Source organism: Mchenga conophoros, linkage group LG7 (assembly GCF_057382185.1).
Source record: "Mchenga conophoros isolate Kocher_MC1m ecotype Shallow Benthic linkage group LG7, M_conophoros_male_GT1.1, whole genome shotgun sequence".
NCBI lineage: Eukaryota > Metazoa > Chordata > Actinopteri > Cichliformes > Cichlidae > Mchenga > Mchenga conophoros.
This window is the reverse complement of record NC_140532.1, coordinates 5,214,378-5,237,576: the sequence shown is the minus strand read 5'-3', so window position 1 is coordinate 5,237,576 and position 23,199 is coordinate 5,214,378. Positions and strand designations below refer to the sequence as shown.

The 23,199-nt window shown below is 42.4% G+C and overlaps 2 protein-coding genes across 6 annotated transcripts in view; one reads left to right on the top strand and one right to left on the bottom strand.

Moving 5' to 3' along the window:
* Positions 1–18,672, top strand: part of mob2a (MOB kinase activator 2a) — a 54,517-nt gene extending 35,845 nt beyond the window's left edge. For 3 of the 5 annotated variants that reach the window (XM_085281691.1, XM_085281690.1, XM_085281689.1), the window contains exons 2-5: positions 12,300–12,460; positions 13,877–13,970; positions 17,691–17,815; positions 18,188–18,672. In XM_085281691.1, coding sequence (XP_085137817.1) covers positions 12,300–12,460; positions 13,877–13,970; positions 17,691–17,815; positions 18,188–18,501 — 694 coding nt within the window. In that variant the 3' untranslated portion in view covers positions 18,502–18,672. Of the gene's footprint in view, positions 1–6,010; positions 6,235–11,026; positions 11,853–12,299; positions 12,461–13,876; positions 13,971–17,690; positions 17,816–18,187 lie in introns of those variants that run through there. The other 2 variants (XM_085281687.1, XM_085281688.1) reach the window with 2 other exon arrangements.
* Positions 18,673–20,892: 2,220 nt separating this feature from the next.
* Positions 20,893–23,010, bottom strand: kcnj11 (potassium inwardly rectifying channel subfamily J member 11). The gene has a single exon (XM_085281685.1). The coding sequence runs from the start codon at positions 22,374–22,376 to the stop codon at positions 21,204–21,206; it is 1,173 nt and encodes a 390-aa protein (XP_085137811.1). The 5' UTR covers positions 22,377–23,010; the 3' UTR covers positions 20,893–21,203.
* Between the last annotated feature and the right edge of the window lie 189 nt (positions 23,011–23,199).

The following is a 23,199-nucleotide window of genomic DNA, read 5'->3' as shown; positions in this document are numbered from 1 at the left end:
CTTATTCTCTGCTGGCCTCCCTAACACACACACACACACACACACACACACACACACACACACACACACACACACACACACACACACACACAGAGACTACTACTTGTGCTCCGACGCAAACAGCAGCTCAAGTCTGACCACAGCTCTTCTTTATGTTACAAGTTCCCCTTTTCTTGCCTCATCCTGCCCAGCTTTACTGAAAAGTTGTTAAAATATTATTCCCCGTGTCCTTTTCACACTATATTTTCTTTTATGTTCATCTTACTCAACCGACACCAGCAGTAGTGGAAACTAACTCATTAAATTTTATAGTCTTCAAAGGATGCTGGCATCTGTAACGTCAGCACAGCTATGGTTCGGTTTCAGGTGGCAAAAAAAAGCACACAGAAACTTAACACACACATCTAAGCATCCACACCCAGGGATGGAAAAGTGGAGTGGAAAACTGTGTCTAGCTGTGAGGTTGTGTAAGTTTCAAACAATGTCTGCCTTGAGAGGTCTTTTTCCAGTGGTGGGAAGATGCCTCTCAGCTTCTTCTTCTTCTTAGATGAAAAAAGGAAAAAATGTATTTCTTTGCGTTGTCTGTTTCCTGGTTTGATGCAGCTGTTCATTGCCAGTAGATGGCAATGTTGATCTCACACCCAAGTCATACCTGTGTGGTCCTCTTCTCTCAGCCTGTGCACTGCTTGTTTGTTGTTTGTTTGTTTTGTTTTATTTAAACTGTAACCTGCTGCTAATGTTTTGCTTTGGTTCAAAAATGTTCTGAATTTTATCTGCAGTTGGGGAATCATTAAGATAAGTCTGTGTGCATCCAGGAATTTGCACAATCGCAGGAAAAGAGATTTTTCCTGGTCTTTTTTCAAGTCTATACGGGGTTCTGGGAACATGTGAAGGAAAGCTTTTGTGTCTCCAGCAGTGCAAACTTGTTACATTTGCACATACCTACATTTTTACAATGTTTAAGTTTATATCTAAGTGTTCCAAAACTTAGCCACATTCTCTTGGTTCTTCTTGATGAAGGAGAATCTCTTATAAGCACCATTTTATAGATTATTGCAGGTCATCTGTCTCTCCTTCCTCTAGACTGTTAAATTTAAATAAAAATTGAACATGCCATGTCATTTTAAGCCTTGGAGGTTGTGTTTTTGTGTCTGTGTTTTGGGGGGCTCTTTGTGCGCTGTTACACTTGACAGACAGGCGTTTGGCTGGTCCAAATGGTGAAGTGCAGGATAGATAGAGACTCTCCCCTCCTAAGGAATGCAGGGAGGAGGAGTGCAGCGGGCAGCCAGGGCATGCTGTGACAACCTCCCACATGATCTAAACTCTTTCACTCTTTGCTTCTTCTTCTTGCTTTTAACTGTTATTAACACTTTTTCTCTTCTGTTTTTCCCCTTGCGTCATTCTCTGCAGCTCAAACCTCTCACTTTATCACTCTCACTAATCTTAACTCCTTGCTCATTCCCATTTCCTAGTCTCCCCCCCCCCACCCCCACCCCCCCATTTCATCCATTTCTCTCTGTTTCATTCTCAGTCATTTCTCACTGACATAATCCACGTAGCATCCATGTCGGTGATTTATAAGGATTTGGATACGAATCTGGAATTTCTCATCTCATGTCTGCTTCTTGCTGAAGTCCTGTCTTCCTTTAGCTTTAAACAAGAAAAAACCCGTCCTCCTGTCTATTACACTCTCTCTGCTTTCATATTGAAATCAACTCTGTGCCAAAGGTTTGCAGCAAAATGTCTGAACTCCAGACTAAGCTGACTTGTAACTCGCTTACAGATGCAGCAGCAATTGATCAGACAGGTCAAGTTCTTTGATGCCATTGCTGTTTTTAAATAGAGCATGAAGTTGGAACTCTATTATGTTTGTGCATGAAGTGCTCACATATACCTCCCAAACAAGAATGTCCAACTGAACTGTGAGCCAGAATCGAATGCTCTTGATCTCCTTCAGTTCAGTCTTAAAGTAACTCTTCTCTTTGTTTAACAAAGCTGTGTTTGCAGAAAGCAATGACATGTCTTTGCTTGTAGCCCTTCCCCTACAGGAATGTAGAGCAAAGAAGAGATGACGCAAAGGACACGAGAGCATATGTGCAAAGATTCACAGGCATAAAGGTCGAAGGGAGAAAGTGGTGAGCAAAGACTAGTTAGTCTCTGTAAGGGGCTTGCTGAATTATTGTAAATGTTTAATGCCATGTGCTTCATATGAGTAGCAAGTTGAGATGGTGTTAAAAGCACAGCTGCTTGTTGCACTCTTTATAAGCCCAAAATGGTCTGTAGCAAGTAGGTGTAAGCACTTTCTAGCTGATCGTAGTCATTGAAGCTGCCTTTTTTGGCTGGTGTTTGCACAGACATACAGACCATACGTGCCCATTTATCTCCACAGTTTTTCAGAAGAAAAGGGAGAAAATTACCAATGTTGGTTTTTTTCCTTATTTTTGATTAATAGGGAGGCATGGTAGCAGATGCTATATTTTTATTAAACAGATTTTCTTCTGCAGTTATGTACTGCAGGCCAGGTCGCTGGGTTCATGGTCCAAAGTTATCTCCCTGGCCCTGCTGACCTTTATCCGTGCCTATAGAAACCCCCCAGGCTCTAAAGACCTTCGGTCTGTGCTGTTGTTACTGCCTAAGACCTTACCTAAACACAGTGCACACTCCCACATGCCCAGAATGCAACACCAACGGGTCATATCGAGCAACTTGGAACTACTGTTTCCGATTCATTTATTTTGGGTTTTAACACGGTTGGGTCCCTGAGCTGTTTGTCATTTTGACCCCAGCGATGATTGGCTGGAGATTCACTGTGGCCTGACCAGGACTGGTCTGTTGCCAGGCCCCAAGGCGCATCTGCTATGGTCGTGACTCATGTAGCTCTGGCCTGGAATCAGTGTTTTCTTTGTTTTAAATACGTGGAATTTGTCCACTGACTTTCAGACTCAACCTGTTGAGCCAGCTCCAGAGATCGCTGTTCACAAACATGTTTTATCCAGAATCTTGTATTCCACTTTAAAACCTTTTAGTGATAACGAAAACTTTCAGCAGATTTTAACACATAAATATGAATTTTATCTATGCCTTATGCATTGTTGCTCATAACGTCAATGCTGTGGTGAATGAATATCTTACATTTCTTACAGTGCTTATTTTTCTTATCTGTTGGTCTGATCAGTTCTGACTATAATTATCATGCTTAATGTTGTTGTTTGGGTTTTTTTTTACCGACATCACATTAGGGCTTCATTAGGCATCTGTCAGTATCAGTGATGTCGGTGTTTCCATAAATTGCCTCTGTTTATTCTTTTATTTTTTCCCACAAGCGTCCTGTTTTGTAATTAAATCCAATCCTTTGGTATCTCTTAATCAGGGTGGTCGTTTTTGATTAGTTTAACATCCTTCAAGCAGCTTCCAGGTACTGATAAAGTCAGTCTTTCTGTGGTTTTGCTTGTTAAACTAATCTGCAAATTGTTGTTGCTGTGGATTTTACATCCGTAACCTTTTTATAGTGGAAAAAAGTTGCTACACTTTCTCAAGAACTATGCCTTACCCACAAACAAATGGATGTGTGTTCAGAGAATAGAAATTTGATCCTGTATCTGCATTACTGGCAGGTCATTACAGGACTTGGCCTTTTCTATCCAACCTTTCCTGTGAAAGCTTTGCTGTGTTATTAGTAATTTACAGCAATATCTGTTTTGTTGAAAGCAGGTAGCCTTGTCTGCGTATTTGAAGGGGAGGACGCTAGCAGGGAGGGAAGAGTAAACCTCTGTGTGAGAGACAAAGGAATGTGGCAGTTGGTTTCCATTCACGTCAGACGTTGCATAAGAGAGGTCCGACTTGTGCATCATCAGAATCCAAATGGTCACACAGCGCTGCAGACTGCAGTCGTGATCACATATCGCCCGTTTAGTAAAAGAAGGGTCTATTTTAGGTTAACAAGCTCTGCCTCCTCTAACTTTTATCCCCGATTCGCTAAACGTTTTGTTCCCACAAGCGATTGTCGAGGCCAAGCGCTCAAATGATGTTTTCTATTTTCAGTGACCACTTGGGTCCAATAGTTAGAAGCAAATTAGTGGAAAGTTCCTCAAGCATGGGATTTCCATTATAGCGACACACTGTTTTCTCATGATTACATGTAACACTTTAAACAGCAATATCACACTGTGATAGACCACATAAAAATGTGATTTTAGTGTTTATGATGTCCTGTAATACCTTATTATAAAATTTCTTTTATTTTATTTTTCATCATTAAAATGACAGCAAAAAGGGAATGAAGAGAATGAAACTATTAGCAGTTTGAAGAAGTTCCCGAAATGACAGTAAACACAAGCAGAAAATGACCAAGAATTTGATGAAAATTTGCTGTACATTTTGCAATATTTAGAACTTTTTTTTTTTTTTTAATCTTCCTGAGACCTGTAGACTTTTGATAATGAGCTAGATACAACATACCGACCACAGCCCCAACACAAACTACCCCCACGTCTGATTATATATCCCTTTCTTACCTCTTACTTACACAGTGACTGGTTAAGCTGCTCACTTATTTGTTCCTGCTTACTCACCCTAAGACAGACACCCATGCCCCCCACCCTTTTATTTTTTTAAACGCTTTCTGTAGTCTTTATGGTGAGGCATGCTGATACTATTATTAGCATCTTAAGAACAGAGTCTGTGCCCTGTTCTGGTCTCTGTCTCGCTGTCTCTCTCCCCTCTTCCCCAGACTCCTCACAGCTGGTATCGGGGCCAGAGCCAGACTCCGTGTGCACCCGTAATGTGGTATGCAGGATGTGGGTGCAGAAAGGAGCCTATCCTACTCGCTGTCTCTTAAAATTTCTTTCTATTTTTTTTTTTTTTTTGATCATATAAGGGTTACCCATAAACAAGTACTACATATTCCTTACACACTCTGACAGTCTCATTCATCTTGCTCTTACAACTGCATTCCCCAACTCAAGGCATGCACATAGCGCTACAGAATCCCATAGATTTGTGTCCATGCATGAATCTATACTATAGCCGGGCGCATGAAGTTTTGTCTGAGGAGACTGAGCAAAAACAGACAGTAAAGGAGTGAGGCGGTGAAATGCGCAGAGAGAGAATAAGAGGGCTCATCTGTTGTAAGGCAGTAATTAGAGGGAAGAACAGCGAGGGAATGATAGCTTAGTAACACTAGTTGTAATCTTCTCATGAATGGAACACCTTCCACTTGTCTGTGTTCATTTACACTAGCACATTTTATACTTAAGTGTTGCCGCTTCAGCTCTCTACTGATAATTTAATTAGAATTTATATCATACATGTGCTTTAAGAAAAAATATCAAATAAGAAATGCAAAGTAACCTCCAGATGTTTTTTACAGATCTCCTTTTGGCTTTTAAGCAGGCTTTGTTTGATTGGCTCACTGGTTCTTCAGCTTTTACAGCATGTCTGAACTCGCCTGACTGCTGCCAGCCTATCATAAATTGACTCAGTTGAAGTTCAGAATGAAGAGGAGGAATGTTGCACAGCATGCAAGACAATTAAAGTGAACGAAGGTTTTAATGGTTATTTTAACACAGAAATAAATGTTTTTTACCTACACTTGCAACGCTTTTCATCCACAATTTTCAGTGTCGGCAGATGAGTTTGAGCATTATTTAAAATGCATATATTGGTTTTAGTTATATTTGCACCAACTTATTTTGTGAAAGTTAACAACTTTAAGCATACATATGCAGTATCACTGTTGTAAACCCAGAAACGGTCATGCTTGTGTAAATCAGCAGGTATATAAAGTCTAGCGACACCTTTTTATTGTTTGTCGTTTACCTGCGGACCACCTGTTGCTACATTGTAACTGCAATTCTGGGGAAAGGCTGAACCACGTCCACATGGGCAGACACTGACGTCACCACACCCCACCCCTTTTGCACGTTTCTTCCCCTCTGCGATTGGACGAGAGCAATAGAGGAGGAGCGCCTTTCTGTAAAGTGTGCTCACAACGTTTTTTTTTCTCTACCCTACAGTGAGTCACACCTTCTCATAAGTCCCAACGTAGTGTTTTTACAGGCAGACTACAGCTTAACAGTATTAAGGAGAGACTCTGACATCTCTCTTCATGTTTTAAGCTATGGTCAGAGACTCTTACTTCTTTTCTGTAGATAAGAAGGTCATGCACCCTCAGAAAAACTCTAAAACCGGACTAAGTTGCAAAATGGTGCTCCAGGCAGTTGGAAAAGTACTAAGGTAAAACTTATATTTTAACTTAAAAGTGTTGTATCTGCTATTCACTTGAGTGTTTCCCCTGCGTTGTTGCTTTTAATGAAGCCGAAGCAGTGGGTTGTTTTAGTGTCGTAATGCTGCTTTTATCGAAGACGCAAAAACCCGCGTCGACTTTGCCTGTTGTTTGTTTTTGTCGTCATATTTCACCACCTTCTGATTACAGCAGCGCTAACAGTTAAATATGGTTTGTTTTTGTATCTAAAGCTAGAAAGTCTCTAATCTGTGGTTAAATCAAGATAAACTTGCTGCCTCTTGCCTGCAGTAATTACACAAGTATTGGGCTCCTGTGATTCTGGGGTCAGTGCAAATTATCAGGATCACCTGAAAACTAATAATTGCTTTCGCTGCAGCTCTTAGCAAGACTCAACAAGAGCAGGAGAAATGTGACACTATCTTCTCATCCAGTCTAATCAATTATTAAAGACGCCTGTAGTATTTTAACATACTTAATTGTGTTAGTCACAGAAAATAATTACCCCCTTTTTCCCTTAAAGTAAAAATGAATAAAAGGTCAAATATTTGCCAAGGTTATGTGTAATTAGCCTCTTAATTTATAAAAAAGAATTTTACTGCTATCTACAGGTCATAATATGAAGGCGCAGACTTAATACCTGAGGAATGCCTGACCCCAATATATGGGTTAACAGTTTGTTTGTGTGTCATACAACGTGATAGAGCTACCCCAGTTATAGAGAATAAATGTGTCTACTCTGTTTGTGTCAGAGGCCCACAGTCATTATGACTGTGTTCCTCCAGGGGACAGACAGTCATGTTAATGCTGTGATGAAGGTTCCTGTTACTTTTCAAGTCTTCGGCCAGGTGTGCTTCTCTTCAAGCAGCAGCCCAAAGGGCACATGCCTCACATCCTGTGGTGTTTTGTGAAGATGTGGAGAGGGATAGTGAGGGGACTCCCCACTATTGTAGGTTCGCTTAACATATTCTAGGCTGGATATAAGAGCAGCATCAGAAAGTGTTGTTGTACAGTATGTTGTCTTTTGCAAGAACAAGTTTTTCTGCTCCGTCTTTCTTGCGAACTCAACACCCGTGCTCAAGAAATGTGCTGATCACCGAGAAACTACAGCCTTAATGTATTTGCGGGGGGGGGGATGGTTTCAGAAATCTTCAGTAAAACCTAAATAAAATTACCCTGTTTGAGTTAAGACCTTATATAATCCTATTTCCTCCTTCAGTCACTGATTCAATGCCCTTGACTTAGACGCTGTTATGAGTAGAGGTTAGACAAAAGATTACTAAGATGGCTTTTAGGTATTTATGCCTTACCCGTTCTCGTTTTTCTACAAGTAGATTGATGGTTGGTGATGATTGGTGTCGAGAAATTGTGCTTTATTTCAGTATGTTGCTTCCTATTGTGTTAAATCAATTCAAGATTACACTCACAGGTGGTTAAGTCCCAAACCCTTGTGTTGTTATGATGATGAGGCTCGAATGTGGTGCTCACAGGGGTTCCTTGCATATTTTGGTAGACTGAGAGCCAGTAAATGGGATGTTTGATAGGATAACAAGGAGAAGTTGCTAGAACAGGGCTAGTAGATAGTGTGTGTGTGTGTGTGTGTGTGTGTGTGTGTGTGTGTGTGTGTGTGTGTACATTTACATATGTTTAGGTCCGCACCCTGGCTACAGTCCTCATTTACTCATTTGTGAGGCTGCTTTCACCCCCAGTAAAGCTGTTGATTAAGTGGTGACAGCTGCACTGTTGTAGTTTTTGTTTTCTTGTCCAAAAACTAAAATTGGCAAAATATTAAAACTATACTTAACTCTGAATAAGGCAGTACTGACTTAACAAGGATGAACCTCAGGTTTAGTCGATCCTTAAGTCGGTCTCTTTTGTAAGCTCTGTAATGGCTGCTGTGGTGGAGCTTTGGTGCGCTCAGACTGCTTGCTTTTTTCCCTCTTTGTGGTTTTTCAGGGCAGGGTGCCATTGGGTCTATTTAATTTAAGTCCTGAAATAGATCAGCAGACTTGGAGAAAGCTGCTTATTTAACAAAATAGCAGAGTTCATTCACTCTGTTCTGGCCTTATCATTAAATTTCAGTATTATTCAGAGTTTTATCACACTTTTTTAAACTTGACTAGTATAATAATGGGCTTAGAAATGAGAAATAAATTAGAGATGCACTTCAATATATGACTTGATCCTTAAACTATGACGTGTGTTTAAGGTCTGGGCACATAGTAAGGCTTTATTTGCTGTATGACCTCCAGTGGATGCCAGTGCTGATTTCTGATTTGTTTTTTTGGTTGTTGTTGTTTTTTTTGTTTTACTTTTTACTTTATATTTATATTTTTTTTAATATGCCAGTGCATTTGATCGCTTTTTTTTTTTTTTTATCAGTCAGATCAAAGCTCTTCATATAGAAAGCAGCTGTCTTAAAGAAAATGGTAAAAATTGTCAGTGTCACCCGACCAGATTGCATTAAAGCGTCCATATGCCACTCGCTGGATACCGCTGTTATCCAAAAAGCCAATTCAAGCAACAGTTGTGTAATATTTTGCTCGCCTGGAGCCAAAGGCTCAAGAGGAACATGGGTTTTGTTGAACAGGTTTTCTTTGTTTGTGTTCAGCTCACAGAAAGAACCAGTAAAAACTGAAAATGTTGTTTGTTTGTTTTTCTTTTTCTTTTATTTTAAAGCATTAATGTCAGTGATTTGGTGATATGGAGATGATTAACTATGGAAAGAAGAAGTCGGCATGTTCTGAATACTCCTGAAGCGGTTTAGTCGCCAATTTATGGTGTTAGAGAAACTACTGTAGTTAATTCTCCAAGATGGTGCGGTAATGTAGCCCCATCCGATGGCACGATTAATTGGAACCAGATTCTGGTAATGAGATGTAGGTACGCCAAAAGCAAGTCCAAGAGGTTCCTCCTTTTCTGTTAGATGAGCCTTTTGTAAGAACCAAGCGTATTCAGGATTTATTTGGCCCACAGTCAGAAAATAATCAGCAGTTAACATTTGCACGTCATGTATATGCATGTTTGGCTTGGTTGATGCTCACATGTCTACACAAACAGTCTTTCAGACCAGATAGAACTTGCTTCTTCTACTTTTTCTTTGGTGGGAAAAGGGGGCTACTGCTGTGTGTGCGTGCGTGTGTGTGTGTGTCTGCGCGTGACACACACAGTGCATTTGCTCTGTACTTTTGGTCTTGTACAAGAGGAAAGGTAGTGAGAGAAGATGGCTTGATGGTGGGGGAGGTGGCATTGCTGGGAAAAGTGAAAGGGTGAGAGTGGATAACGGATGGAGTTGAACAGCTGTCGGGTCAGTTACTCCACAGCTCTGCAGCACTGAACTTTGCCTAACCTGTATAACAGCCCTATTTCCTTTTTGTTTTCATTGCAGATAAACGCCAGCAGGTGTTTCTTCCTGCTTCTCGCCATCCACTCGTATATAAATCAGGTTTAAATGTATCTCTCGATTATGAGGCCATATCGTGGACCTGCTTCTGCTGGTGCCAGGCACATGTTCCTTTTCTCCCCCACACTCCTGACTTCTGGATTGCCCTGATCTGCCCCTGATCTGGCGAGGAGAAAGAGGCATCTGATGCCTTTTATGGCAAAAACTTGCCTTGGAGAACATTACCAATCAGAAAGTTGTGTGAAGGGAGGAGTGCTGGCAAAGAGGAAGTTTTCTTTATCCTAAAATAAACTAATGGCTACAGACCATCACCTCCCCTTATCCTCAAATATTCGTAAGAACTGGAGGAGGCAATTGTGTGGGAAAATTATGAAATTACAAAAAGAAAGGCAGGAAATGGCTCAGTGAAACAATGTTTTTAAAAGGATCATTTCACAGGACTTGACCAGTTGTTCTGAAAGGCTTAGCAAAACCTTTGAAACGTTGTGAGAGCTTATGGTATCCAAAGATGAAGCTCTTTTGTCGGGAAAAGCTTTTTCACGTGATAGAACATGTAGCTTACAGCGCAAAACCACACAGACCACATGAATATGTCTGTGCCCTCATGAGAGGGAAGGGGGGTATTTTCTGTTTGTTTTGGCTAGAGGAAGGAAGCAGATGGCGATAAGGAGATATGGGGGAAAAAAACAAGCACTTGAAGGAACTTTAAATGTGAAAAAAAGATTGGCAATTAAAACTGACTCGGTACAGTTCATAGTGTGGGGTAAATTGAAAGCTGGTTGGGCAGGACAATCAAGAGTAAGTCTAGATAGTTGCAGCTTACAGTTGCACTGTACCCACGTCGTAGATTCAAAGTACAGTGCAAATGGTGCTGTGAGGAGAGAAGGATGGGAGGAAAGGACAGAAAGATGCCTTAAGACACATGAGTGGAGCAACTGGTGAAAGTAGCGTGTCATTAATAATTAACCATCAGCGTGTAATCTCCAGTGTCTCTGTGGTTTTACTTTTGTTTTTTCTAAATGATGCCAAAACGAGCTCAGGTACTGCCTGACGGAAACATCCGAATAATTTCCCAACAAACAAGAACCTTTAGCACCTTTGCAACCTTTGGTGTGTGTCTGCGAGTGTGACTATGCAAGTGTGAGTCTTTCAGTGTTTTCAGACGCATCCAGAAGACAGTTTACAGCTAAGCATTTGTCTGACAGATCAATTAGGAGACAGTGAACATGTAAGGAAATGGGGGCGGGGGTGTCTTAAACATTTACAAAGTAAAAAGCTCCAGGGCTCTGTATCTGTCTGTATTATGTTGACATGCCTTTCCTTGTTTGCTGAGGTGGAAAGCTGGGCGATGCTTCCTGGAGAACGGAATTAAACAGTGAAAGGCTTTTGAACACGGAGCTCTGGCCAAGAGGCCTCGTGCTTTACAGTCCAGTCGTGTTTTGAAAGTGTTTATTAGTTCCCATGGATATCAGCTGGGCCTGTGTTGATCTTCCCTCCTCGCTCCATTCCTTTCTACTTCTGCCTGCTCTCTTTTGCTCTTCTTCCATGAATTTAATACCCTTTTTCATGCAGAAAAACAAGCCAATTAACTTTCCTCCTGTAAACTCCAGTGGGGTGAGCTGTGAACAGGAAGTAAAGGAGAGAAGGCAAGAGCCGAGAACACATTGATGGATCATTGTGTTTGGAGGTTGTGGAGAAACGAGGATGAGGGGAATTTGCAATAAGTTCAAGAAGGCTGGAAATGAAGGTCAGCAGTAGCACAATAAATTTAAGGAGCAAACTGAACCTCCTTTGTCCTTCAGCAAACCAAAACAGCGTAGCACTGGCAAGTAGGAGCGAAATAAAGACGCATGTATAATCGAGAAGAATAATAGTCTTTACAGGGTGTGGAAAGGCTTGAATGGAATAGCAGATTAAGCTGGTTATTATTAGTCCTAACTTTTAAAATTGTGAAAAAGGAAGATGGGTGGACAGTTGATTGCGCAAAGTCTGCTGCTTGTTAAGATTTTCAACCTTTAACCCAGGAAGGCAGTGCCTTCACTGAGCAGGAGCTGAGGGAAGAAAGGGCTCAGCCCTGGGAACTCTGGCAGAGTGCAATATCACATTGCAGCACTAAAACTAACAGTGGAAGTACAAGGAGCTGGAGATGGCTGCCTTTATAGAAGCTATTCTACAAACATTCGGTATTGAGCCAGAGTTGGAGGATAGGTACAGTAACAAAGGGCTCTTTTGTTTGGTCTCTTTAGGCTGCTGTTAATCAAACGATGGAAGAGTCACAGAACGTTTGTGTTTCGTAACTGATATTTTTGCAATCTGTTATGCATTGGATGCATACCAGTTATTTTATGCTGACTTCCCTGTTTATCAGTGGAATTTTACTGAAGTACTAACTTGGGCTGTTTTGTTTCTATATTTACTGTTGGCTTATCATTTGACCAGCTCATCTTGAAAGGCTGGTTGTAGAATATATGTGGGGGTTTTTCAGCAGCCTGAGCAACTTTCATTCTTTACAGACTCAAACTAAACTGTAGTTTTACAGCTGGCATAAATCTCAGGCACTAGTAAATTTCTTCTCCCGCTTCACTTTATCTTGTATTTGCCTTATCGGCACCCTTATCATTTTATTAATCTGCCCTGTTGTCTTCTATATTCCAGGAAGTCCAAAACGAAGCCAAATGGAAAGAAGCCACCAGCAGAAGAGAAGAAACAGTACTTGGAACCAGAGTTCACGAAAGTCCGCGTGGTGGACTTCGACCTTAAGGAGTTGGTGGTGCTGCCCAGAGAGATAGATCTCAACGAATGGCTAGCCAGCAACAGTGAGTGCCTTTGACTGTGGTAGTCGTGACAAATTTGAACAATAGAGTTGGACACTTGTAGATGCTCGGCATTTAAAAGACATTTAGTGAGGTTCGCACTCATTGATCGAGCTTGGTGTTTGCACCCACTTGTAATGTTTTCTCGGGGGCTTGGAATTGCTTTCCACATCTATATGCGCTTGTCACTCACCTGGATATAACAAGTAGGACAAGGGAGCTAAGCCTTTAACATGATCCAGGCCTGGCACAGTTTAGAGACTGTTCCCGGTGCAACACTACACGCCACCATTTACAGCCACTCTCAGTGCAGCGTGTCAGCCTTTACCAGAATGTATATTTGCCATTATGAGCGTCGCTTCTGGAGTTTATTCAGCTTTCTATGACCTGGCAGCTGGATCAGTCTCAGACTTTCTTTTTGACTTTGCTTTGGTTACATATCCAAACCACTACGGTGCGTGCAGGGGGGTGGGGTGCAATTCTTCTTTCCTTTTTATTTTAGCTAATAAAACACTGTTGCATAACAACAGATGTGATTTCACATGCCGATAAGTTTTTCACCATGAAAATTAAGTTACACAAGCTTGCATGTATCCATCAGTGGCTGAGGTTTAGCTTCCAGGAAACTCAGTTGGGTGGAGCAATGTTTAGATTTTTTTTTTTCTTTCTTGTAACCAAATAAATAATGATGTCATTTATATTAAATATTTTCCAAATTCAGGCTTCTATGTTGCGCAGGGGGGAAAATGTGTGGGAACTAGTGGGATGGTAGTTTAATCCTAATAGGAATAGCAAGGGATCTACTTCTTTCCTTTGTAAAAATCGGTTGACATTTTGCCTTATTTAGCGTATTTATGTCTCCTGTTGTTGGAGATGATTACATTGGGAGTCCCTCTAGTAGTTCAAAGCTTTAAAAAAACACAGTCACAGAAGACGTATTACTTAAGGAGTCTCACACTACAAGTAAGATGGACGGGTTTTCCTACAACTAACATGCCTTGCAAGCATGTTGACAGTTGAATAGTTTACTTGAGCCCCTATAGACCCCAGCTTTGCTTTGTTACACTGTTGTGCAAGCGTATAAGGCTGTGCAGGAGTTCTACCTTGCAGCAAAAATACCTGTCTGTTTTAGGTGAATGCTTGTCAAAGCCTCCCTCCCATTCTTTGTGTGAATCAGAAACAAAAACATCTTTTGAAGGATGTGATAATTGGAATTAGTGTGTGCGCATGTGACTCTGACTTCCCACTAAGCATTGCGTATACAATTTTAGGTGTGTCCTCACGAGCCAAAGAAGAACGTGACAATAACATATCTTCTTACGGTCATTCACCCACTGGCATGCCTGTGCATTAGTGTTGTTATAATTCCTGTGTTGTGGATGACCAACAGTCTTGTGCTCTCTCATCTCTTTCCCACAGCAACAACATTCTTCAATCTTATCAACCTTCAGTACAGCACTATCTCAGAGTTCTGCACTGGGGAGATCTGTCAAGCCATGACGGCCTGCAACACGTAAGTTATCGCCCACACTTCTGGTTTATTCATCACTCACCTGGAGAGCCCTTATTGGTTTATTCATCAGAAATCTGGTGTCCTATTGGATAATTCATTAAGCAACGTTTCTCTGGTCAGCAAGGGCGAACTCACAACCCCGAGGAGGTGCTCGGTCTTCTAACTACCCACACAGTATAGAAATGTGCGTATTTTAAAGCTTTCAAGGAGATCTGTTCAGCTCATCTGAAGCTTCGTATTATTTTGTGAATTTATTAGCATGATTGGCAGTTCAAAAATGATCCTTATTTTACACTAGTCCTTCATCCAGGTTCTCAGGTCTGGGAAGGGGGCCTTTAAGGCCACTCACCTATTAAGTCAACTTTTTTCTGATTGGCTGCCCCTCACAAACAGAAGGTTAGGGCTGCTGTGCTTTGATGTGCTTAGATGTTGCACCCAAGGCATGGCCTTTTTAAGCACTAGTTTTCCTCTTTTCATTATTATCACTGGCTTGCACAGACGAAAACCTGATGTAGTCTGGCAAATGTAGAGTCCACATGCTAATAACTGTAGCCTGGGCCAGGTTCAACTTCAATGCCTTGCAGTCCAGCCTGTGATTTTTGCTGCTGTCTGAACCCTGCTAATATCATTACACTCACATCACACACACATTTCCTTGATTCTCTTATCAAAGTGTCACCAGGATGTCTGCCTTTAATCTCTTGCCATTTGTTAGCAATCGGTTCCAGTCCAGGGGCTGAAATGTGTATCGCTCTGAAGTCACCACACAGGATATTTTTTGAAACTTGTCACGTTTTTAGACCCATACCTTTTGTACTAAACTGGTTTATCACTACTATGTGCAGTAAATTAGGCATATTTTACATTAGTTTGTTTAGGATAATCCTGACAGAGGTGTATCCATCTCATGTTAACACAAGGGGATTATGACTAACTCTTAAGTATTTATTGAACTTGCTTCCCCTGTTGAGGTTTGGTGCAGTCTTTTTATGAGGCCTTGACTCTTAAAAAGAGGCCTTCTTTTCCCCTGTGTCTGCTGAAGGCTCGAAAAACTAGATTAGCCACACTTTGAAAAACCGCAAAAATCACTAAACACCTCTTAACACATTGTAAGTAATGCAATCACTCAAGCCGAATTCTGAGACATCGACAAACAACCTGGTGTTTGACAGTAATCACGAGTTCAGCTGTCAGACAATGAAGTTTTCCACTGTTGTCACCTTGAGCTACTGCTTCTAACCCACACCCTGACAAATAAGACAAACATGCTTCACCTGCGGTATTTGAACGGAGGAGGCGTTGGAGCAGATTAACAGGTTTTTGTTTGTGAGTTAATGTCTTGAATATTAAAGACGCAGAGTTGGAGTGAAAATGAAAATAGTCTGAACTCCAAATGTAAGCCCAGCATTTAGGATTGTACCTTTCTCCGCTGCCTGGTACCCAGCACCCCGCCTTTTCCTGCCTATGCAGGACCTGGCACGCGCCGCCCTCTGTGGTTAAAACTGACTGAGGCCCAGTCACAGCAGCAGCGTCAGTGCCCCTGCCCAAGGGCAGAGCTGAGCACTATTTTTGGAAGAAAATGTTTCCATGAGCTCTGAAGGCACCAGAACCATTTGGTAACTATTTAGACCCATTTTGTGTAGGTGGGTGGATAGAAGTGCTCACTGTGTTCACTATACATTGAGTTCTTATAGATGTTTCCAGTTTAGATTCTGTTTCTGAAAATACACCCACTTCTTCAGCATTGTTATAAAAACGTACGTCATTAGGAAAGAATAAAAAAAACATCCAGTCACTTAGCTCGAAGCTAAACATTCACTGCACAGTCAGTTTTTGTGTAAGTCAGTATTTAAAAGCAAAATAAAGTGAGGAAGGAAATTAAGAAATACAATTGAATCAAAATCTGCAGTAGACAGAAAGTTGAAAAAGGCATAAAGCCATGTTTTATAAAGTATCCTCAATTAGATTTACTTAATTTAATCTTGTTTTGTGATCAGATTTCTTCTTACATCTCTACAGGCGCTCGTTGTACACACTCGAACAATTTTAACGATTTGATTTTTTTTTTTTTTTTTATAACTTCTTTTTCTTCTTAACTATAAACCGAGGACACTATAAAAGAGACAAACTAAAGGTTAAGCAAAAGCATATTAAATTTGAAAAGCTGTCTGTGCCCCGTTCATGAAGTCTGACTAAGTCACTGTGTTATCTTTACCATGTCTGCTTGTCTCTGTGTATTTAGCAGCACAGGTATATTTGTAGTTTAGCCCGTCTCCCACATGCACACAGTATTAGACTGTCTGTCTGTTAGTGTATTGTAAGTGTCATGTCCTGCTGTTGTGGTCAGTAGTTGCCTCCTGGAGGATCAGCTATGTGGACACTTTACATTCCTCAGGTTTTGTTATGTCTGCCCTGCTGCCTCCCACAGCCGCACTGCAGACCGCTACACCTGCACTCACATTTTATCTGCTTATTCACTGGCCTCTCCAACTCAGAGATCATCTCTCGTCCCTGTGGTTATTTTGCCATTTCTGTCTCAACATCTCGTCTCCTGACAGCCCTCGAAAAGCCTCCCGTGGCTCATTCATCTATCTCTAAGGTGCCTGCTGACCTCCCGTTTGACCTTTTGTTAACCATGTTTCCAAGCCAGCCGCTTACAATTCAGTTATCTGGGTCAGCCCCCACGGAAATGTTTGCCCAGCAGCAGGACTGACGGGGGATCAGTGTCAGCAAGAGGCAATGTGGCCTGATCAGGAAATTAAAACTCAGAGTCACAGGATCCGCTGTAGCCAAAAAATGTAAACATAATATCTGGGTTGTGCATAAGATTGACGTATCACTTTCAGTCATACAGTGATACTCTGATTAGAGGGCTGGGTTTTTCCTCGATGAGGAAACAAAGCAGGTGATTTTTCATGAGCTAATTGTCACTTGTGTTATTTTATCTTCCTGCTTGCTCGTTTCTGTTCTACCGCATTCAATTCAAAATCCTGCTGCTTACCTTCCGAATTATTAACAATATAGCGCCAAGCTACCTCATTGAGCTACTTAGATCATACACCCCTACTAGAGCATTAAGATCATCTTCCCAGTCACTCTTGGTACTGCCGAGATCTCGGCTGAAGACTAGAGGTGACCGCGCGTTTGCCTTGGCTGCACCCGATTTATGGAATAACCTCCCCATCGCTATACGCGGTTAAAAACCCACTTATTTAGCCTCGCCTTTTCTACCAGTTAACGCTTGCTTGATAGTTAGCTTAACGCTTATTCTTATCTTCGGCTTATTCTTAATTACTTTTAATTCATTATTAATTTTTTCTGACTGTTTTATCCTCTACACTTAGCCTTCTTTTATGCTTTTATATGCAATTCTTTTGCCTTCGTGTGTTTTAATGCCATTCAACCTGCTAGCACGTTTTGGTACCTTGCCATAGCCCTCATCCTTCCCTGTTACTTCTTGCATGTTAAGCACTTTGGTACACCACTGGTTTTTAAATGTGCTATATAAATAAGGTTTGTTGTTGTTGTTCTAGCAAACACTTTTGTCTGAGCTAATTTTGCTGCTGCTACATGAGCCACACACATTCTTTCAGCAGCATTCATTATGATTATTAAAGCTCTGATCACTGCTGTGTAATCACATCCTGTTCTCCATTCATGTCTTAATGTTGTTGTAATAACAGGGATTGTGACGTTTCCTCTGTGTTACTCTCTTTCTAGAATATACTACTGGTATGACGAGAAGGGGAAGAAGACGAAGTGCACTGCTCCACAATATGTAGACTTTGTAATGAGTCTTTGTCAGAAACTGGTCACAGATGAGGAAATCTTTCCTACAAAATATGGTGAGTGCGGGCCAGAGCAGCTCTCAAGTGTTAAAGCACTTTACTTCCCCCTGCTGGTGCAGATGTGGAAGTGTAGGGTACCATAAATCAGCAGCAGTCCATTGAGTAACAGCAGGAAGAAATTGTAGATTGCAATCAAAAGGCTTTGTGAGTCTTGGGATTTTTTACTTTATTATCTAAGCAATGAATATTATCAGCACTTTTTAAATAACTCACACTAAATGCAAACCTACAGCAGTGCTGCATCTTTAGTTTTGCATTCACACCAAGTTATAATATTTTATTCAGGGACTGGCAACACGAGCCAGTTCATAATACTGCCAAAAGCTCAGTCATTTAGTTATTATTGTTTTTGTCTTTTTCTCGTTTCAGGCAAAGAGTTCCCCAACTCCTTTGAGTCCTTGGTAAAGAAGATCTGCCGGTACCTGTTCCACGTGCTGGCTCACCTCTACTGGGCGCACTTTAAAGAGACGGTAGCTCTGGAACTGCAGGGCCACTTGAACACTCTGTATGCACATTTCATCGTTTTCGTAAGGGAATTCAACCTGGTCGACCCCAAGGAGACCTGTATCATGGACGACCTGTCCGAAATCCTCTGCGCCCCTGCCCCGCTGCCAGCACTAACCCCGGCCCCCTCCGCCACAGCACCCTCCCCTTCTTCACAAAACCACGTGACGGAGAGATGAGCGGGGGGGCGGTGGTGAAACGGCAGCCGCGGGGGTGTTAGAAGATCAGATGGAGAAGGACAGACAGCCAGGCCCTGGTGCAAGCAGGACTTAAGAGACCTTCCACTACCCTTATATTTCGCTACAACTCCAACCAGCCGGAAGAAAAGGGGGGGAGGGGGGATTTTTCAAGGGGGAGGGTTGGGGTGGTGGGTAGGGGAGGAGTTTGTCACGCCAGCAGGAATTGGCGTGAGCGTTCCTCCAAGGGACAAATTCCTCCCACCTTCTCTGCAATTTAAACTAGGAACAAAAAGTATGTGTTTTATTTTTTTTGGTTTTTATTTTCTTTTATTTTTTGTTGACTTTTTATTTTTGGTTTGAGAGGGAGGTGCAGTGTGTTTGTCAGCACTTCACCTCCCTCTATCCTCTGCCTAACATACAGTACAGGAAGGGGGGCTCTGCTTTGCTTCGACCTACTATTGTACAGTGTTGTTGATGTGTGGAGAAGAGGCGTCTCTGCTGACTTGTGGGCTTGTCCTTCCCCCCTTCGACAGTGGGAGGCGGCCGACAGGCGCACGGCCACTACCCTGGCCAGTAGGGAGCCATGTTACTGCCTGACAGGGGCGATACTAGCCAATCACTGTTTTGGGTTGTTTATGTGGGGGATGATTAAAGCGCTTCCTACTCAGGACCTGAGAGAATACGTCACTGCTGCCAGAGAGACTCTACTCATTTTCATTCTCTATCCCTTGTTCACCAGACTGCTCAGACAGATGTCGATTGTGTTTAACTACAATATAGTCAAATAATCACCAGGGGAACCCCTTAACAAAAATATCCCAGAGCTTACCTTTAGAGGGCAGCAAAGATGTGGAAGATGCCACAGAAACAGGGAGACGGAGAAGAGAATATAAAGATTGTATGAGAGATATTTAATCCTATCAGAGAATCGAGACTTTGAGACAGATTGGTGCCTGCATAAGGTGAATCAGAGCTGTTTGCTGGTGTCTCACACAGCAGCAGCCCCTTAACCCACCAACACCATCTCCACCCACTCACTCCAGCAGCACAGAAGGACAAAGACATGAGGTAATGTCTGCAGGCGCAGAGAGGGGGAGAGAGGGATGGAGTGAGAGGTGAGGGCAATGGTGTGATGCTGCTCTGCTGTTTAAACCAGTAATTCCAGTGCAAAATAAAAATTATTTTATTTTTACCAGTCCCTTTAAATTTGCTTTTTATATATATATATCAGAGGAAAAATTACTTTGGAAATGATAACAGTATCATTACACATGTATAGAAAATGCACAGTCTGCTTGGACTTTACTGTACAAAGAATCACAAGCGGGTTCTGTCAGAAATAGCCTCTGTATGGAGGAGGATTCAATTTATAATTCTCCTTTTTTATTTATTTTAACTTTTTTTGCAGGGTTCCTCAGTTCTGGCTCTTGTTTTTATGTATTTTAATTATTAACTAAGTTAAAAGCAATTTAATATTTTAAGCTCTGCGGATTATAATCTAATAAAAGAGAGAAATGCCAGCTGTCTCTGTGTCTTTTGTTTGTTTTTGTTTTTTGTGGAAATTGAAGAAGCAGCCTGATGTGAGCATTTTAATGGGAACTCCACCAACTTCACACTGGAATTTTTGTTTCCACCTCACTCCTAAGATAAAATACTACTCAGCATGTGTTGACCCTTTTGTAATGGTGATCAAAGGTTCTTTAGTATGACCAGAAGCTTGTTAGAATGAATGGAAGATGGGAGGCAGGCAAAAGATATCTTTTTTTGGAGAGTGAAGAACTCAGTTTTCTTCCGTTTGGCCTCTGTGGAGACCTCGAGGGCAGTCTGGCTGCCTGTCTGTTTAGGGAGAAAATGCCAAAACCTTTGGTTCCTTATCTGGAGAGACTTTGTGGAAGGATACATGTGAAACTTGAAAAGAGCTAACTGGAGGGAAGTCATACTTGAGTATAGCACAATCTCATCCACGATGCTTCTGTAATAAATATATTTTATACTTTACATTTCGCCTTTTTTCTGCAAGTGGAAAATGCGATCTCATAAAATGTAAATGATTCTTTTGACTGTACTGTGGGAACTGTAAGGTTAGTTTGATCCAGCCTGTAGAGTTGGGTTTGGGTATGACTGCTTCTTCAGCCCTGATCTTTGACTGTTTGTATTTTAATCTTTGTCAGAGTAGCTGGCAGCTATGTAGCCATCGACAAGAGTAATGAGAAACTGTAGTGCAGTTTTTTGTTTAGTGCTACAGCCTACTGTGCTATAACTTATGCTGTGTAAAATCAGGGGATATACTAATGAGTTCTTCCGCATGTTGAGAACGCCTTGCTTAATTGTGGGAGTGCCTCATTGTTCTAATTTCATTTCCGTCTTGTGACCCATTCACAACACCATTTCTAGCAGCGTTCTTTTATTTATTTAGGACACATGCAGTCACTTTTTTCTTTAAATAAAAGGCAAGCTGATTCACTCTTGATACAACAGTCACTTCTAATCATCAGTGCATTCTATCTCATTTTCACGCTGACTGAGTATAAAAGCATGTTGTGCGCACGGGCTGCATACGGCTGCAGAGAATATGCTGATTGTTGATTACAGGTAATCCCTGTCATATGTTATAAAATAAATATGATTATCTGAATCTATAACCACCAATCTTAGACTGTTAACACTCATACAAAATGCTCGCAGACATGATTTTCACACTCTTAATCGTGAGCTTTCATGGTCTCCAGCCTGGACCTTCGAGCCACCGCGGAGCCCCGACGTCTTCTTACTGACGCCCGCAAGGTGACGCCCTCGGTCAGTTTAAACCGAGCGATGCCACCTGCCTCATCCAGTTTCTTAGCGCTGCAGCAAGGTGTTGGGACCTTCATAGTGTTGCCAAACTTGGAGTAGTCCACTGCGTACATGCCGTCCTCTTCGGACACTGTAGGCACAAAGCGCTGTCCCCACAGGATCTCCTCAGACACGTAGGACGTCCTGGCCTGGGTGGTGATACCGGTAGTCTCCACTACCCCCTCCAACACAACGATCACCTCTATGTCTTGGTGTAACAGATCAGAGGCTGAAAGCTCGTAAAGGGGGCTGTGCTTGTCAATTATGTGACAGATGATGAGGGGAGATACCAGGAAGATGCCATTGGTACCCACTGGGTTATCCATGTGTATGTCGAGTTGGTCTAGTGGCACCACCTCTCCCTCCTCCGTGGTGGTTCTCTTGACAACCTGCATTCGCACGGTGGCGCTGATGATCATGCTTTTCCTCAGATCCCCGATGCGAACCATAAAGCAGAGCTTGTTGTTTCGGACAGAGATAACAGCGTGTTTGCTGAAAATGAGCGTCTCCGCGCGCCTGTTGGCCTGAGCGGTTTTCATGAAGATGCAGCCAAGCATGATGGCGTTGATTACCAACCCGACGATGTTTTGCACGATCAGAATGATGATAGCGGAGACGCATTCCTCCGTGATCATCCGGCCCCCGAAGCCGATGGTCACTTGGACCTCTATAGAGAACAGAAACGCGGAGGAGAAGGAGTGAATATCCGTTACGCACGGGATAAAGTCGTCTCCGCTCTGGTCCAAGTCGCCGTGCGCAAACGCAACGAGCCACCAGATCATTCCAAAAAGGAGCCAGCTGCACAGAAACGACATGGTGAAAATGATGAGCGTGTGAAGCCATTTTAAATCCACGAGCGTGGTAAACACATCCTGCAAGAATCGGCCCTGTTCTCGGATGTTGGTATGCGCCACATTGCATGTGCCGTTCTTGGAGACGAACCGAGCCTTCCCCGCTTTCGCCTTGAACTTGGGCTGCAGAACATCCTCGGCCAAACGTGTAAGCAAGTAATCTTCAGGAATGAGTCCTTTCCTGGACAACATAGCGCTCCCATGCTACGTACCCACAGCCGTTTCGCTTTGAAGGTGCTGCCTGCTTGTGCTTGGATGAAAAAAAATGAATTCTCCTCTCTCCCGGTGACTTCTCTTACCAGCCGGTACTCACCGGTGCGGTGTCAGCTTTTCGGCAGCTGTCAGGTGCACGAAGGGAGAGCCTTGTAGTGCCCTGTTTTCTGGAGGTATGTGTGCTCCTCACGTTGCCTCCAGATCAGGCGCCTCGCAACCGCCAAGTCCCATGAGAAGATTCTTCTAACAGCTCCGCAGCTGACGCCGTCACTCACGAAATGGAGCGACCATGCGTAGTTGTGGCACACCGCTTTGTTCCCATTGTGATCTCCATCTACCGCTGCGTTGGTATGCACTCACCGCGGCCCTGTGCGTAAAGGAAATCGAGTGAGATGTAAAATGTTCCTTCTATCGCCGCGTAATGGGCCTCTGAGCTGAGTTTTATCACATTTGGAAGAGGAGGCAGGGTCATGAGGCGCAGTTGGCTCTTTGCTGATCTCGCTACTTCGCTATAGCTTGGTAACGTGAGAAGGAGAGGCAGTCCCTCCCTCCACTACCACCATTACCACCAGAGTGGTGCCCTTCCTTTCATTTTCAATGAGAATGCAGGAGAGACCATTACGCATTAAGAACTGTTCAGCCGTGTAGCTGCTATGCCACAGGCAGCTTATTATCCGATCATATAATGGTCAGAGTTTTTGTAACTTAGACAACATTAGGCACTAGCAGGCAGTGGGCTGGTCAACCACAGAAACCAGATCTTGTCTGTTTTGTTTTTCATCTCCGAGCCCATCCCAGCTTT

Coding starts and splice junctions, on each gene's coding strand:
- kcnj11 (XM_085281685.1), bottom strand. CDS start 22,376: ATGTTGTCCAGGAAAGGACTCATTCCTGAAGATTACTTGCTTACACGT.